The sequence below is a fragment of the Tympanuchus pallidicinctus genome, unplaced genomic scaffold, assembly GCF_026119805.1.
Source record: "Tympanuchus pallidicinctus isolate F22 unplaced genomic scaffold, pur_lepc_1.0 scaffold3, whole genome shotgun sequence".
NCBI lineage: Eukaryota > Metazoa > Chordata > Aves > Galliformes > Phasianidae > Tympanuchus > Tympanuchus pallidicinctus.
Genome location: NW_026294747.1, coordinates 22,991,508 through 23,009,764, shown reverse-complemented (window position 1 = coordinate 23,009,764; position 18,257 = coordinate 22,991,508). Strand labels below are relative to the sequence as shown.

The following is an 18,257-nucleotide window of genomic DNA, read 5'->3' as shown; positions in this document are numbered from 1 at the left end:
AGGGCACTATAGATTTACTGTCTTCAAAGGAGCATAGTGCTTTTTCTTCCCAGAGACTTCTGACTCCACTTGAGCTCTGCTCCCAGGCATCTTCAGATTTCTACTTCTTTTCACCAGCTACAGAGAACTCAGCTGGTAGGCCTTGTCATGGAGAAGTCCTGCTAGGAAAGGGCTGGCAATGGCTGCCCTTCTCCTTCAACCTTGATTTTCATCCCATGGCTGAAGCAACTGCATTGTCTCTAGTCGGTCAGATCTCCAATCTCATCTTTGGAACATAGGGCTCTGACCCCATGCTACATTGTCATCAGGGACACTGTTAATGCGGGTTGCCCCAGTAGTGAGGAGTGGCCTGAGAGGTGTTACTGCCCTTCCTGGTGAAGGAAGGATTTCCCCGTTCTCTGGAGATTCCTGTTTCTGCTGCTCTACCTCTGAGGTGAAAATGATACCTTCAGCACTGAAGCTGAAGTTTAATTTCCTATCTGCTAAGCAGGGCACAGATTTTCCACTGGAATATTGGCAGCAGGTCAGAAATCTGCATTCCAAGCTGAATTGCTTTGAAAACAGTCCCGATGCCCAGAAGCAGGAACGTCTCCTATGTGCTCGCACACAGAGCAAGGAGTCCCCTGTCTCAACCCAGCTCACACCGAGCTCCTCCAGCTACAGGATGCCTGCGCATATCACATCCCCAGAGACAGCAGACACTGCAGCAGCCGGTGGGATCCCACTCAACATGCTGGTTGCAAAACCCAGCTCTTGCCCGGCTTTGCCACTGAAGATCCCAGCTTTCAATCTCTCAGTCAGAAATTTTGGATGAACAACTCTCACAAAGCATCTGGTCTGGCTTACTTGCTCTAAGATTGTCCTTTACAAAGACCCGAGGAATGAAAGCCACCAGTAATGTTTGGTATTAGCTGCATGCCTCAGCTCTTGGACCTGAACAGAGTACTGCTATCTTCCTTTTCCAAGGCTTTTCTTTATGGTCCTACTGGGACCTGACAAGGGACAAAATGTGAATTATCTCTGATTTTGTTCTCTGAGTATTCAAGTGAAACAGTTTCAATGAGACAAATGAAGCCGATTGTAAAAATAGTACAAATTCTTCCTCCTCTTGCTCCAGCTAACTCCCAAAGCAGATTTCCTCTGTCTCTCAGGGCACCTTTTCTCATTGCTTTGATTCCATTCTTAAAGATTTAGAAAATAGCCCATAATAATACAAGGGTGAAGAACAGCATAGGAGCAGAGATTTGCTGACTATTGTGGCTCCAACCCAGTACTGGACAGGGCCAGAAGTTTGCAAGAAGATTGGAAGAAATGGTGGAGTGATGTTTATTCAAGTTAATTTCAGTTACAAAATAAACTTCCCCATTCCCCTGACAAGTGATTGGCTTGAGCAGTTGTACCTCTCCAACTTATTTTTAATTGCATAGTTCATTCGTGCTGTATTTTGTGTCTTTTGGGATGCTGTGACCTCATCTTCCCCTCAGCACAGCAGTACAGTTTGGAATTGCACAAAGTAGCGTTTTCTTACACTTGCCCTGCTCACTGCCTTTAATTGCACCATGTGTACCTGTCTGTCAGAACCATGTGAGGCACAAACAGGTACAGCCAGGTGGTTGCTTTAGGGCTCTCCTGAACCTCAGATTCCTCCTGCTGTCCTTCAGCAGCACCACCCTTCCTGTGCAGACCTCCTGGGCCTCTGCTTACTTGAGCCGATGCTCTCTGTGCCTGTGTGACCAGGAGGGAATCCAGGTGGAACCCTAACATAGCGTGGCATAGCCTTACACACAGTATTTTTCCTATCTTGCTTCTTGCATGTTCTAGCTTTCTGTTTGCTATTTTTTTGTGCAACAGGATTTTTTCCTTACACTGTCCAGGCAGATCTGTCACACACAGTTAAAAATGTGTGGGCTTTCTCATGATAATTTTGCTCTAGGTTTGCAGAGCTGGGTCTGAGCTGCACTTCTAGGCAGTGCAGGGGTGCAGCACGCCAATGAGCTTGGCTGCCAAAACCCAGTTGTGTTCTGGCTCTGCTGGCACTGAGAAGGGGTGTGTGTTTGGGCTTTGCGAAGGGCAAATTTGGGCGGAAGATCAGGGTAGTATAGCGGGTCCTTCTCAAAGATGATGGATTGTATTTTCACACCTAGCGAGGTAAAGTACACATAAACCCCTTTCTCTCCACACTACAGCAACTGGAAGAATGCATGGGCCCATCCCTGTGCAGTAGGGTATGTTTAGGTGCCTCGTGCACACTCAGCAGATGCAGCCCATTCAACACCAGCGGGTAAAGCTGCAGGCAGTCAGGCAACGGGGCAGAGATGACAGCACAGTTTCTTTCTCTCAGCAGCGTCTCTCTGGGAAGGAGAAGGAGCCAGGAGGAACAGAGCCCAGGGCTATTGCCTTCCAGTGAAGAACAGCCCCATTCGAGTGCTGCCCACCTGCCACCTCAGTGGCTCTGAAATCCAGGCTGCCTGTTGCGGAGTAGGCAGTTATCCTTGGGTCTCAGGGCTCAAAGAAGCCCCAACTTCGTATTTACCTGACAGACTCCTAGAAATAGCACCCCATCTTCTGCCAAGTTAGAGTTAGGAGCAGCTGATGTAAACGCCTCATCCTGTGGGAGTTGTAGCCACTTCTGTGCGTGGTTTAAATCCTGCTCTAATTATTTTTCACCCGAGCCGGCTGCGAGCTGTGAGCCAAGGGAAATTTGGGCCGCTCGCAGCATTTGTACTGTACATGCAGCGCAAGCGAGCTGGAAGGCAGAGGCATTCCTCGTATCTCCAGGGCGCTGCTGCTGGGAGGAGAGCCGCTCCCGTCTCCGCCGGCCGCGCAGTCCCGTGCAGCGGGCAAACCAGCGCTTGCTTCCCGCCGCGGGGCCGGACAGAGCCGGACAGAGCCGCGGGGCACATCTCCCCCTCGGGGCGGCTCCGGGCGCCAGCGGGGCCTCCTCGCGAGGCAGCGACTGGAAGACGCGGGGCTGCGCTTCCCCCCCTTCGCCCCCCTCCGATCGCTGCCGGGGTGCTCGGCCGGCGGCCCAGCGGCGGGCACCCCCTCACGATGGAGTGGCGGGGCGGGGCGGGGCAGGGCGGGGCGGGGCGGAGCCGCCCTGCGAGGCGAGGCGAGGCGAGGCGAGGCGCCGCGCATCGCGGCGGGCCGCGGGCCGCTCCGTCCTAACCCTGCACTCCTCCCGCCCGCCTCGCCGCCGCCCGCTCCTGGCAGCCGCCACCCATTGGCCGCCGCCTCGGCGCCGCCGGCCAATGAGCTGCCGCCGCCGCCGGCCGTTGGAAGCGTGCGGCGGCGGCCGTTCACCGCCGGCGAAGCGGGCGCGGGGTTCGCCCCCCTGCACCTGCCGCCCCCTCGGACGCCGGGCTCCCGTCGCGGAGCGGAGCTGCGGGGAGGCGGCTGATGGGCGCCCGGGGCTCGGGAGGACGTCGGCCGCTCGCGTCCCCGCCGCTCCCTCGCTTCGGGGCCTGGGGGAGCGCCTTGTGCTGGCGCCGCTCCCCGCATCGCCTTCTTCCGATTGTGTCTTGAGCCTCCGTCGTCTCTCCTAGGTCTTGTGGCGCCTAGCGCTGGAAATTGTAAATCCAGGCCCTTGGCACAGCGCTCGGTGGAAGGAGGTTTCCGCAAGGAGACGGGACTGCGCGAGGCACCAGGGACATGGCTGTGACCGCACCTTCGCTCCGAGGGGCCGCGTGCCCTGCTGGAGGGAGCTGATGGCACAGCAGAGTCAAGGCGAAGTGGGTCCCCTGCCTTGCTTTCAGTGATGCAACCCTCCTCCCCCTCTCCTTTTCCTGTCATTCTGCATTATTCTACAGAAGGCAGTAAATTCTGGGCCCGATTCCAGATCTGGCTGAGCCAAGCCCTCTGCCGCTTGGAGGCTGGGTGTCAGGGAGGTGTCTGGTTAGCTGCACAGGCTGAGCCCGGGATGCTGAAAATCACCCTGGGCTCCCCGGGATCTGAGAAGGATGGAGGAGTACTGCTAGTGCAGCTGAGGTTGAGCTGCTGGAGAGGAATAGTGCTTGAATTTGCAGACCGTTCGGACCGAATTGCTTCAGCACTGCCATGCAGAGATGCAGGAAGAGCGGGGAGCAAGACTGCCCAGGCAGAATGCGGGCATGGGCAGAGCTTGAGTGAAAAAGCAGTGAGATGCGGTCCATGATGGACTTTGGTGTCCCCTCTCACCCATGTAGGTCAGGGTAGAAGAGCACTAGAGGGATTGGAGAGAGCCAAGAGGTAGTGGATGATCGCTTGCGCCCCATGGGGAGCAGTTGCACTGACTAGACATTGAGATGAAGTGTGCACAGCAGCTGTCTGTCCCGCATGGACCCCATTAATGCTGTCAAGACCTTCCCTTTCATAAGCTCTAAAATTCACTGCATTTTAAAGCGAGCAGAAGGACTGTCTGGAGTGTATGGGCTCTTCTTTTCTGGAATGTAAAGGAAACCTCGGCTGTGAAGCTGGAGTGCAGGGGGCTTCATTCCTTAGTGAAAGCAGAGAAGGGAAATGCAGATGTCACAGCTGGGACAGGAGATTTATCTTGGCAAGCAAAGAGGAAAAATACTTTCAAAAAGAAAAGAGAAAAGTCAGAAGATTCCCCTCCCCATCTGCCCCGCCTGCCAGCATGAGCAGAACCTCCAACCTGCAAAGGCCCTTCATCTCCTGGGCCTGGGCTCCCACCCAGCTGGATTAGCCCCTTGCTGCTTTCTCCTTGGAGCCGGACCATCGTAGTGGGAGCAGGGAGGCTGTGAGAACTAAACCGATCCTAGAGGGAGACTGTTTCCAAATAGCTCCAGTGGAGGTGGGGAGGGAAAGTCACAGTCAGAGGATGGATATGTGAAAGGGAAAGGGAGGTACAGATGTATCCAAAGTGACTGCAGTGGAGAAATGGATGCAAGGAGAGGAACCAGTTCCTTTCTCAGCCATGTGGAGCCACTGGGTAGGAGCACCTCAAGGTGCACCGTGTACACAGCTGGACAGTGGAATAAGCTTAATGCCTCAATCTCTTCCTGAGGCCCTCCAGAGGTTTAACTCCAGCTCTGGGTGGGGGCAAATGAAGAGTTTGCATTTGGATGTCTGAATGCCTTTCATTAACTCCCAGGATAACTGCTGTACAACAGGAAGGGGTGTTCAAATGAGAAGTGCACGCACGCACACACAGTTTGCTATTTAGACAACCCTAAGCATGAGGTCAGGGTGAAAACATGTGGTGGAAATATGTTTGGAAGAGTTAGTGCCTATGTCGGTCACCACGAGTGAGAGAGAGCAGGAGCCAGCAGCTGACAGATTCGCGCTCTCCCTGTGGCAGAGGTGGCCTCAGCCTGAGCAGATTCTCCTGTGGCATGAGACCAGCTTCAGGCTGCCTGGAGGTGAGATCGTTGCCACCCCTGCCTGCACGCCCCAGTTTGTTCCCCTTGGGCATTACCTCCCCGTCCTTCCAGAGCTGCAGTAGGGGGATGGGTGGCTACAAATCAGGCTTGGATCAGGAAATCTAGCACATCCTCGCCATTGCGTTTCTGTCCCTTGGCTGCCCCCTCCCTGACCGCTCACTGGTAATACAGCTTTGGAAACACATCTCGTGCTATTTCTTGGCTTTGGAGCATAGTTAGAAGAAGGAAGGAGGGTGCGAAAGGGAGGGGGAGATAGCAGGAGGGAATAATGCAAAATGAGACTGTGCTGTGAGCTTTGTAACCCATCTGGAAGCTGTTTCCCCCAGCTTCACGCCTGCTCCCTCTGGCCCAGGATGGTAAAGAATCACGTTCCCCAGTTGACTGGTCCTCCTTGCTCAAGCTAGGCCCATGAAAGTTACTTGAGATATTGTGAAGGAGAATCTCAGTAGACTTGCAGGTTCCTTCACTGTCACAATAAGGATACTTTTTTCCCTAAGGAGCAGGAGCTGGCTGGAATGTGCTGTTAAAGAGAGAGTTTAGACCTTGGACAGTGCGTGAGGTGAAGAGTCTGCTCTGCTTGTGTATCTCCACACATCCCACCATTCCCATCCAATACCTGTGGCACTCTTTCTTGGACCTCACGCTTAATGTGCTTCTAGTCTGCTGTGGTGTTGGGAAAAGTCTCTCCAAGGCCCAGCACCTTCCTTTCATTCAGTGGCAGAACGTGCAAGCCTTTGGCTGTGTGTTTTGCAGTCTAGATGGCAGGTATAGCACCTCCATTGGTGTATCAGCTCAAAGCCTCAAGGAGCACATGTTTGGTTGGGTGATTAGCCTGCTTCTGTTATCACTCAGAATCTGGCAGCTCTTGGCTGTCATGCTCTGCTGTGATCCATGCAGCCCTGACACACCGTACCCTGGGACCTGCAGTTACCCAGAGCCTTCTCTCTCACATGTGTTAAGGAGAAGGCTGGCTGAAGCCTTCTTGGAGTTTTACCAGATAGGCATAGCTCTCCCACTAAGGCTGAGTGGCAGAATTTGCGTATTCTGGGCTGCTGGGGTTGATCTGGGCTAACTAGCAGTGGTTCTGAAATAAACACTGGGCTTTGCTTCACAGTTGTATCTGGACAAGAGATAGTTTCTTGCTACCTCATGGCTGCATTACGGATATTGTTGCTAATCATTGTTACTAACTACATTGATACCTATCCTAAAGCTTAGGCTAGCTGTTGGCATCAGGAAGGAATGAAGCCCATGAAAGAGGCCCAGCAGTCTCCTCAGGACTTGGTGGTTTAACTTCTTGCTTTTTCTCTTGTGGATTTAGGTGGCTACAAAGCCATGTCATTATTTGCTTTGCCCTTCCTTCTTCTACTTTCCTTTGCCGCTTGCTTTCTTTTCTGAATAAAAGCAGTCTCCAGCTCTGTGTGGATGCTCTTTCTGTCCAATCCCTGATGCCACCTTTGATAATACCACAGTTACTTCCAGTCTCATATGCTAGTTAGTCCTCAAGCACAGCTGCTTTCTCTCCACCATCCACTCAGAGATGCTGGGCTGGTAAATGTATGGTTGATGAGAGATGAAAAGGTGCTACTTTATGTCTGTCTCTTGGGAGAGAATGGGCTCTGGTAGAGCTGAGCTCCTGCATCTCTGGAAACAGAGTGCTGCTGCTTCATTATCACTTTCGAGCAGGGAGGTCCCCAGACAGCCTGTGTGGTGTCTAAAAGCAGAATCAGAAATATGCTATGGCATCTGCCAGTGTCAGTGCCTGTGTTAAAGCTGTGCTGACCAGCCCCGTGCACTCATTACTGACATCTGACCCAGAGGCACAGCTTCTCTTCCCTCCAGGTAGGCTTGTCCTGCAATGGGAAGACTGATGGCTGCCCAATAAATCCTTATTTTAAGCATGGGTGCTAAAAGTGAGTGGAACTATTGCATAACCACATCTTCTGCCTGGCTGTTTTCAGCCCCACCTTTGTTAATGCAAACTTGTGAAAGAAATTTGAAGCACGTGGCCGTCACAGACGATTATTCCTGCAGCTGCCTATCCATTCCTGGTCCTCTTTGAGAGTCACATGTTCATTCTAGTTTATAAGGCTCTGGCTGTACTTATAGCCATGACACGGGATGCCTGTGTGTTCTGGTGTTACACTGGCAGCCAAAACTCTGAATCCCTTTACTTTTCTATGATTGGTTACATTCTCATCCTTACCATAAGGCTATCGTGTTCATATCCTATTTGCTTGTGTTGTTTGGAGAAAGCAAGACAAAGAACAGCTGTTACATGAGCAGGCACTCTCTGGGGTTAATGCTCAGGACTCCAAACTCTCTTACCGCTCTGTGTTGTAGGACAGGACAAACATGGTTTTTCAGTGCTTTTTAGATAACCCAATTCCATCTGCTGGCTCAGCTCCCTCAGAAGAACAGTGCGGATGGGAAGAATTTGCTGTCACTCAGTTCAAGTGCAGAAATGCTTCTAGGCAGCTTGAAAATGGCTGAGTAGCTGCCTCACCTACATCCTGTCAGCATGGGAACAAGAGGAGAAATCTTCATCCCAGACTTTCCTGGGAGGGCCTTCTCAGTGGGAGAGAAACCTGGTGTCAGGTAGAATGTAGGCAGCAGGGACTTTCCCCCATTTCCTACATGCTCTGTGGGCACTTGATTTTTAAATTGAGTGGCTGAGGGATGACACTGGAGGGTGAAGGGCACTGCAGTGATAGAACCTACAGCAGCTTACCGTTTCCCTCCCCCACTTGGTGGGAAGTGTGAGTCTGCTCAGTTGGAGCCTACTTCATTCCCCAGCCTCACCCTATGCTCAGGCAGCCCAAGTAATGTTGACAGAGTGATATTGTGCTCAGGTAAAGCAAATATACCTTCCTGTAGGAACAGGAACCTGCACAGTCCAGCATCCGGGGTCCTCTGGCCAACTCCTTCCTCAGTATTACAGGTGGGGAAAGAACTGCACTCACCCCCCCCCTCCTCTGGGAACTGGCTCTCCCACTGAAATTGTCACTGGCATTCATGCCTCTGCTCTAGGATCTGTGTGCTGTCTCCCACTCTCTTGTGTCCATACCCTTTACTCCTGGTATTTCAATATGCTGCTTTCAACGCTCTTCTGCCCACCCAGATGCTTTTACAGTCAGGCGGGTGGGGGCAGTCTGACTCGGCTGAGCTCTCCAGTTCATTTAAGTTACACAGTTCTGTCTGTGTAATATAGTCACTTGAATGTATCTGTCTTTTCTTTCCTTTCCATGAGCCAAAAGTGTCAATCTGCCAACGAATGGGATAATTTTTCAGCTGGTGTTTGGCAATCATTTTTCTCCCTGCTCAACCAGCGCTTTGTTGTAGCAAATGGAAAAGTTAGCAATCTGACTTCTGAATAGGAGGATATGCCTCAAAAGAAGCAGGTTCCTGTGGCATCGGGAGCCCAGCTCCCCAACTGCACCAGCCAGATTTACTGGCTGCTACTAGAATGATTAGTGGCATGATTGTTTGTTGTTAACAGCCCATCTGTAGTGTTTAAACTTCATCGGGGAGCAGAATTTCACAGTCATTATCTGGCTGGAGGACAGCTTCATATGGTCCACAGAGGGGCTGTGAAATCCCAGAGGAAATTAAATATAACAGGGGGCCTTCCTGTTATGTGGATCCAATTGATTTTTTTCTTTTTTCTCTGATAGAAATCAGCAGCTGGTTTGATGTTCTCTGGGGCATCAGAGCGCCTATTGCTGCTGGCAGAGATCATGAGAAAATGTCTGTCACCACAGGCAGGTGCTGGAGACCATGATTTTCTGCCACACTTTTTGTCATCACAGCGATTTCTTGCCTTGTGCTCTGCTTGGCTAGGTGTCATAGTGATGATGCTGGGAAGCTGAAGATAGGTACCCACAGAGGAAGGAGGAGATGCGAGAACATAGAAGTTTCATGAGTGTTCACAGCGTAGATAAATAGGCAGAGAACCTATAAAGCACCTCGGCTTTTTCTATCTAAACTCCTGGTGCTTTTATCACACTGATGCAAGGAAGGGGCAGCAACTGCTCTTTCCCATCCAGAAAGTGCTTTTGCTGAGGTTTGGCTGTCAGCACAGCACAAGGCTCAGATTCCTCTTGGAGTTGACACTAATATTCTATCTCCCTTGGATTTTCCTCAGCATTTCTCCGAGAACCTGGATCACTTCTCCGACAACATGGAGGATTTCTCCAACGACCTCTTCAGCAGTTTCTTCGATGACCCAGTTCTGGCTGAAAAGAACCCGCTGCTGGACATGGACCTGGACCCACCCACTCCAGGCATCCAGGCAGAGCACAGCTACTCCCTCAGCGGAGACTCTGCTCCCCAGAGCCCCCTCATGCCTGTCAAGACTGAAGATAATGCTAACGGTGAGCACGAGACACGCACACTGCACAGTCAGACACATCTGGTAGCAGCGGCTCTGGCTGTCTTCCTCATATGAGGACAAACTGGCTAACCCTTGAGCTTGCGCTTGGCTAATCCAGGGAAGAATTTGATCTGCCATTGTTAAATGCAGCCCACATTTTTTCCTTCAGTTTGTGCTCTGACAATCACATTGCTCCTTTGCTGGGCTAGCTGTTATTTACGAGGATAATGGCTGTGGTTCTGTGTGCTGCCAGCTTCTGGCAAGCAATAGGCAAAAGTCATTTTAGGATCCTGCAAGCCTGGGTGTGGATGCCCTAGATCCAGGTCTGTTTTGGCATCCATCAACAGGGTTTTGGCTTGAATATAGGAAGCATGAGTCTCTGGCTGCAATCAGTGCTGGTACATGTGGAAAGCTAAGTGGCTTCTTTACCAGCAGATCTTTTAGCAGGAGACAGAAAGGAACAGTCATTTCAAAGTCTATTTTTAAAACAATTCATTTCAGGATAATTTATGATGGCTGGATATTTTTAGAGCAGTCCTTGCAGAGAGTCCTCTAATTTGCGGCACTGTGTGGGTGTCCCAACAGCTGATGGACAACCGGGCTGCCTGAAAAAGCAGTGGCACAGACTCAGTATACACAGAAGAAAGCCATTCCTTTAAGTGAGAGTGAGACTCAAGACAGAGGCTTCCCTATCATGGCCAGGAAGGATCCCAGCTCTGCGGTACAAAGGCAGAAGTGGAACTGGCCTTCACTGCCTCTTCGGTTCCTACAAAATTGCAGCCATTGCTACCATGTTCCCTAGGAGTCCCTTAGGAAAGTATTTGAGAGAGGATCCCGAGCAATTCAAGCCAAGCAAGCACTGTCTTAATATCAGAAAAGCTTTCCATCTGCACAATTCTTTGTTCCCACCTTTAACCCCTACATAGTCTTGGAGGGCACTCATTCCAAATAGTCCATCAGGCAACTAACAGAAAAGAAACCAGAGTAAGTGCATCGAAACGTGGTTATTCAGTCTCTGCAAATGAACACAAGGAGGGTGCGCCTTGGGAATGAGAGAAGCAAGAAGCATGAGTTGTGAAATGCAGTGAAATACTCCTTGAAGCCTGGATGCATGAAGATACCATAGAGACTCAGCTCTATGGCACCTGTCACTTCTCTGCATCTGGACATATCCCAGCTTCAGTTGCATTCTCTCCAAGGCGAGTCCATGAGTCTCCTGAATGCAGTGCAACATTCCTCCTTAGGCAGAGGCTGGTACAGTGTGAGCACATAAACCAGGAGAGGCTGAGATGGAATCTGGCGTTTGCTCTCTAAGAGTGCAGACAAGCTCTGTTCTGGGAGTAAGGTCTAATATTAGTGTGGCAAGTATAGGGGTATCTATGCCACAAGTCCTGCAGTGGAATAATTCAGCCCATGTTTCCAGGGCTATCTTGGCTTGTAGTGGGATGTGAGTCATGTTCTAGTGTAGCCCTGAGTCAGGTCCAGTATTTGTAACACTGTGCAGTCCTTTTGGCACAGCTCCATCCAGTCTCAGTCCTTTTAGACATTCACTAGAAATTAATTACCAGGAGTGGCTTTTCTTTAACATTAACCCAGAACTGCTTGGTCTGCACAGTTCCTTAGGAACGCCTGGGCTCTGTCTAGGCGTTGGAGCTGACTGAGGCTTGCTGCTTATCAGCTTTCTCCCAGCTTTTCTGCAGATCTTCAGCACTTCCAAATCCTGCCCCTTCCCACATGGTTCCCACTAACACAAGTCAGCCAGGGCAAGCCTCTGGGTGCGTTGTGACCCTGTTTATCTGTGGAGTCTGCTTCCCAGATGGTTTGAACACAGACTGACTGTTTTAGTTCACAGTATGAGCCCTCCATTCTGCAGGCTGTGATTTGATGCCAGGAGCAAGGGGAGCCAGGATCATGCACAACAGTGGGTGCAAAACCAGCCTCAAGGCTAGTGATTGAATTCCTGTCCAAGTCCTACTTCCCTGTTGCTCTTTGACTTACCACCTCTCCAACCTAGAGCAGCTATGGACATCTCACAGCCATACTTCTTCCTATCAAGTACAGAGGACCCACAGCAGAGCATGAGATTCTTGGCATCCCTCAACATAGAGTGGATTGTGCAGTATCTTACATAATGGACATACCTCTGAAATGTCCTCTCATGCAGCAAAACATGGATGTGTCCACACAAAAAGCTTCCTTCTCAGTCCATTACTGACCCTCTGATGGCTTATGTGTTTGTGAGTCTGCAACCCAGCCATTCCCTAGATAAATCTCCAAGGGTGGGAAACAGAGCTGGGTCAGAACATAGACAGGAAATGGGAGGATGACATGTATAATTATTTGGGTGTCTGCTCCTCGGACTGTCTGGACTGACAGCTCTGGGGGCTGCTGTCTTTCTGAGTCAAGTCTTAATGGGGAAAACTGTTGGTGGTCTGCTCTCCCTTGCCTGATAACTGGCTTCAGCAACAGGCCTCTCAGATGGAGGATGTCTTGTGCTTCTGAGAAAAAGAGAGCATAGAGTTCTGCAGCAGGAAGAAAAGATGAGGAGAGTGAGGCCTAAAATCACACCAAAGGAACTTCAGATTAGCCAGTAGGCAAAAGATTCCTACTGTGGGTATAGAGAAACCCTGGAAGAGATTTAGTGGGGAATGCTGTGGACTGTTAATTGCTTTGCAGAGGAATGAGATTAAATTGTACAATCCTCTGCCAAGCCTGACACAAGTTATCTGAACTTGTCTAGAGTTGGGACACAGAACACTTCTCAAGATCTCTCACCTCTGTAACAGGCTGTGGTCAGACAGAAGAAGTTAGTCCAAGTTCTCTGTATGCAAATTCTTGTGGCTAACACCTTGCCTCCAACCATAAGAAGGGGCATACCAGAGGCAACTGGGACTTCGTTACCAGATGTGGGTTTGGTGTCCTTCACAGGTCACTGAAAATGCAATTCAGTCTGTCTGCTCAGCAGCCTCTTAATTCTCACAGCTCTGCAGTGCACCACTGCCTGAGACGCTCCTTGATGATGCTGGCCCTGCGACATTATGGAAGCTCTAGGAAGTGATCCAGCAGCCCTGGGAGGAGCACGCTGAGCTGGTATACGCATGGAGTAGCCACAGCATCTTGTGTCTGTACTTGAAGATTTCCAGCCACACAGAGAGCTGGAAAGAATGGGCCCCAGCTAGAAAGACTTCTCCAGGCAGCAAAGTAAGGGATGCCAAGCCAAAGACAGGAAGACATACCACAGGCAAAGCTGATGTAATTTCTGCTCAAGCTTTGAGACAACTGTGTCTCAGGGTTCCACCCTTTCTTCTCCTGTGGGCAACAAAACCTCAGTTGGGCAAAGATGACTTTATGGTACCTTTAACTTTGGTTCACATGGCAGCTCCATCATGACAAATTGCTCTGTCATGCCCTTTTTTGCACAGACGTTTTTTGGAGCTAAGAAGGACCTTCCTCCTCTCCTCCTGCCGGGACATCTTCTGGACTGAGGCTGCACTACAGTGCTGCTTTGGGCAGCAAACAGCTGGGCAACCCCCCTGGCTGTGGGAGCAGTATGTGCAGACAGAGATGTGCAGGGGCTGGAGAGTGAGCCTGAATGTTGCCTTACGTCAAGCCAACTGGGGCACTGTCTGGTGACATACTTAGAAATAGTCTGTCCTTTGTCAAGATAAATGAGTTTCTGTTTGTCAGATAAAAAGGGGAAGGGATGAGGATTAGAGCGGAGGATGCAGGCTCCAGGCCAGCGTGGAGTAACTTTTTGGCAGTCTGAAGTATTTGAAGAGCAATAAAGGGACCAAAGCTTCAGAACAGAGCCCAGGCCACTCTCCTGCCTGGCAACTTTTTCCACCTATGTGAGTTGTACCACTCCTGGTATCTCTGCTTCCATTGGTGAGCCTGGCTTACACCACATGCATGGTACAGAGCAGGCAGGGTCCAAGATCGCATCCCCACACATCTCCATTCAGTGTTCTTCAGTGCTGCTGCTCCTGCCACTGCCAGCAATGGCAGCTTGGCACAGCAGCTCACAGCAGCCCCCAAGCAATGCAGAGCAGCAGAGGTAAGACTGAGGACAGCAGCCCCACAAGCAGAGTGCCACACCGGGCTTCTTCCCATCATCTCCTCTTGTTCTGTGGCCAAGCCACAGTGGTACACGATGCAGCATCAGCAGGAGGCCAGAGCGCATGGATGGACCCCCCAGCAGCCTCTCTTTGCCTTTGTGCTCTCCAGCTCTCTAGCACAGAGGCAGTGCTATTCTTGGTAAAACACCTGGCAGCTCTGTGATGCTGGCCATGTTGCCTGAGAAGCCAAGCCCAGCATCCTCCTTACACTGAGTTCTAAGTATAAATAAACTCCAGAGAATGAGACCGAGACATCAGTGAGGGAAGAAACCCCGCAGCTGTCTTTGAGCACATTGGCTGCATAGGGAGAGCAGAGCAGAGCAGAGACACGATCCCTCTAGCTCGGTCCTGTCTCCGCTCTCCGCACACTGGGGGTTTGTTCCCTTTTGTTCCCTCTGTTGTGGGCCTGCACATGCTTGTGTGGTGACAGTGCTAAACTTGGAAAGGCAGCCTCCCCAGATGGGGGGAAGCTGTCTGCATGGATTTTTTTTTTTTTTTGTCCTGTTCTTACTAGAGTTTGACTCTCACGTTGTACATGTTTCAGAGCTGGAGAATGGAGTGTGGTCTCTGGGGCCCAAGCTCTGCTCCATCATGGTGAAGCAGGAACAGAACCTGGCTCTAGACCCGCCTGAGTCCCAGCTGGCTGCCAGCTCCAGACCTGTGCTGAACCTCAACCCTCTGCAGAGACTGCCAGTCCCCGAGGAGGTGAGCCCATTGAAGGTCCATTGGGAACTTGGGCTCTCACACAGTGGCACTCCTGCGATGTGGACCCAGCTGTGTGACTGCAGGGTCCTGCTAGGTGATTAAGCTGCCAGCTGGACAGAAGAAGCCCGAATATCGCATCCTTTATCATTCCCCTCTTGAAATAGCAGTCAGAGCAGCACCAAACCTTAGGCTAGCTAGAATTGCCTTCTTGATTCCTGCAGTGAAGCTGCAGGATAGCTTATCCTTCCAGAGAAAGTGATGGAAGGAAGGTTTTCTCTGGCACAGGAGGTTTTACAATCTGGGTTAAATACAAGCATGTTTTCTTGGCACAAAACCCAAAGGCTTTTAAGCTTGCACATGCTGGAGGCCTCTCACGTCCAATCTGCCAGTATTTTTGTAGCCACTCTTTTGCTTATTTTCATTGACTTAGGATTACATTTTTCTCAGAGAACAGTGTCAGTTAATGCTATGCCAATGAGCCAATTACTCTTGAGTATAGACTACTGCCCTGCCACTATCTTTTTCACGGCCTTAGCCTTATCGTATGGCCTTTCACTTTTCTCAGTTGCTTACTGGAAATGGAAGCCCTAGTCCAGCTCCTCCTTTGCATTTTCCTATGAGGCAATGGGAACTATTATTTCTAAGGAACAGGAGGCCAAGTCTATTGGTCATATCTAAGTTCTTAAAAAGTCCGTTTGTCTGAAGAGGCTCAGTTATACCACTAGTATGTGGGAGGGAGCTGGGGGCTCTGTTTGGCTGTCTCTGAGCCCAGCTTTGTTGGAAAGGAAGGTTCGAACACAGATCTCAGTTATCTTGTAGCAGCTCAGTAGATAACAGGAGAGCCACCCTGGGGTTCAGTTCCTTCATTCACTCATGCTGAGCATCTTCCCACTTAAACAGCCATCCAAAACAAATGGGTACTTCCAGCCAAAACTGTGCACAAACTTCCTCTACTGTTTACAAAGCTTGAACTTGCTGTGCCCTCGAAGCTCTGCTGTGTGTGCTCGGCAGCTATACCATGGTGCTCTCTCAGCTGTGTTTACAGTCTGGAGGAGTTTGCAATGTGTCTGTTCAGTGTAAAAACTCCCCCAGCCTGTGGTGGCCTGGGGGCTGGTAAGCCAGGGAGCTGAGGGGCAGCACGGCCCAGATGGAAGAAAAGTACTCTTTATTTAACTCCCAATCCTCTCCAATTGGAAACAGCTGCCCAGTGGTCCTGCTGAAAATCATGTGAGCAGGATGGGGTTTTGTTCTGTTTTCTTTTTCTGCACAATATCTATGCTCCCATTTCTAATGAAGACAGATCAAAGGGGCCCTTCCCATGGTAACACAGAGGTTGGTTTAAGTTGCACTGTCTATGTTTAGCAAGGGAAGAAATGCCAAGGATGAAAGTCAAAAGTACCTTTTGGAGGTACTCAGGACACTGCTTGGGAGCATACCCATCTGCCACTGCTGATTCTCCTGCAAACATGGGATTCTCCTGCAAACACTGCCTGCCCAGCAGCACAAACTTCAGGAGGCTACGTTTGAACTCCTGGTTGTTGTTGTGTGTAGTGAGAGGCTGTCTGGGGACAGAGTTGTGATATGGGGTGGAACACAGAGTGGTGAGCAGGGGCTGTGAACAGAACTGGTGGGAGCACTCTGGGCAGGGGAAGTGACAGCATCCAAAAACTCTTTCTGCTTCTTTTCCACAGACTCCCATTGAAATGACTCCAGCTCCTGTGATCAAAGCTGAACCCAAAGAGGTGAACCAGTTTCTAAATGTACCTGCAGGCAAGAAGACAGAATTTGCTGGTAAACATACATCCTTCTAAATTACTCAGATATAGATCATTATTATTTCCATCATTACTTGAGAGCAGAGCCATATATATGAGATAGTACTGGGGTACAGACCAATAGATGTGGGGGGCATTGTAAATTTTCAACTCAGATCAGCATCTGGACCAACAGCCACACACATAACTGCTCAGACAGGGACTCCCTGGCAAAACAGGCAACCACAGAGTTGGAGATATGCAAGAGTGCCTTTAAAGTCCTCGGAGGGACTGTAGCGTTATCCAAAAACAACCATTTGAAAGTCAGGAAGTTCAGGATCCAGTTTAATTTGAAAAAAACCCAAGTATATGAAAATCCTCGATACACAAATGAAAGCTCTATGGCAACTTCCACTTTGCCTCAGAGAAACACTTCTTAGTCAAATTCTCACCTCCATTAAGGTCCCCAGGGCTCTCCAGTACAAAGTGGGGACAGTTCTAAGGTGCTTGGCAGCATGCTGAGTAACCAGAGTCGCATTTGAACAAGTGTGCTGTCAGGTGTGCGAGCCCTGTGGTGCTTTTGGAAGAGCTCGTCTACAGAACACGTGTGAGCAGGTTATGGAACAAAACATCATGTACTCCATTTTGGTTGACACCTGGTAACGTTAATGCTTTGTAAATACCACCAGTGTTTTGGCAAACCCCCTGCCAGTTCTCTGATTCCTGCAGTTCCTAGTTTAGCACATTGGAGGTCAGTCTCACCTCTGTCTTGGGCAAAGCTCAGTCCAGCCTTGTTCTTATACATACCCCATCTTATGAGATTTATTGCTTTCTTCTTTCAGTCCTGTTTTAAGGCAGTGCCTTTTCCTATTGCTACTTGGCATCTGTATGGGTGCCAATGTCCCATCTGTATGGGTGCCAATTGCTGTAATGGCATCTGTAAGGCTGACATGACAGCCATTGACTTGATATCCTTGTTTCTCAGTAGATGACCTGGTGCAGATGCCTCCAACTCCGCCCAGCAGCCATGGCAGTGACAGTGATGGGTCCCAGAGCCCTCGGTCCCTGCCTCCCTCCAGCCCAGCCCGACCTGCTGCTCGCTCTTCTACTGCCATCTCCTCCTCACCTCTCCTCACAGCACCACACGTAAGGAAGAAACAGGATGTCATAGCGATGCAGGGCTTCTTGGTGCTCAGAGGGGACTGGAAGCTTTCTGACGCTTGTAGAGTGGATTTGGTTGTTGTTGGGGAATAGGACTCCTTGCTGTTGCTGACAGCTGCTTTCTGTGTGTTTCAGAAATTACAAGGGACCTCTGGCCCGCTGCTCTTGACTGAAGAGGAGAAACGCACCTTGATTGCTGAGGGTTACCCCATTCCTACCAAGCTGCCCCTCACCAAAGCAGAGGAGAAAGCACTGAAGAGGGTCAGAAGAAAAATAAAGAACAAGGTGACTGCAAAAAACCCAAACCTTGCAGTTCCCATGATTCCAGAGCCTCGCCTGACCAGCACTGTAGTTATCCTTGCAGTGCAGCTCAGAAGAGGTGGGATCCTGCCTTTGATGCACTGGCACAAGCCTTCCAGCCCACAGTGGTGCTGCGGATCATCTGTGTGCATTCTGTGCATGCAGCTATAGCTGGAGAGTGTGGCTTCTAGCCCATCTCCTGTGAGCGCGTGGCCTGTGATGGGGCCCACAGATTAAAGCATCAAACCAACCGTCCTGGTCAGGCGTCACTGTGGGGGCGGGGAAACAAGAACTACAGCATGGTGTAGGACGAGTGGTGCACAGAGCTCGTTAGCCAGGCAGAAGCTATCAGACTTTAGACCGATTGGAAAGCATCTTGTGGGAGAAATAATGAGACCCTGAATTAGTCACCCAGTGACTCAGAAGTGGTCTGGGTCAGAATCTGCCCAGATGGCCACAGCATGTACTG

At 50.5% G+C, this 18,257-nt stretch overlaps 1 protein-coding gene across 3 annotated transcripts in view; it reads left to right on the top strand.

Annotated features, from left to right (window-relative positions):
• CREB3L1 (cAMP responsive element binding protein 3 like 1) overlaps positions 1–18,257 on the top strand; it is a 42,827-nt gene that overhangs the window by 12,297 nt on the left and 12,273 nt on the right. For 2 of the 3 annotated variants that reach the window (XM_052694913.1, XM_052694911.1), the window contains exons 2-6: positions 9,526–9,754; positions 14,413–14,573; positions 16,265–16,364; positions 17,313–17,473; positions 17,624–17,773. In XM_052694913.1, coding sequence (XP_052550873.1) covers positions 9,526–9,754; positions 14,413–14,573; positions 16,265–16,364; positions 17,313–17,473; positions 17,624–17,773 — 801 coding nt within the window. The remainder of the gene's footprint in view (positions 1–9,525; positions 9,755–14,412; positions 14,574–16,264; positions 16,365–17,312; positions 17,474–17,623; positions 17,774–18,257) is intronic. The other variant, XM_052694912.1, reaches the window with a different exon arrangement.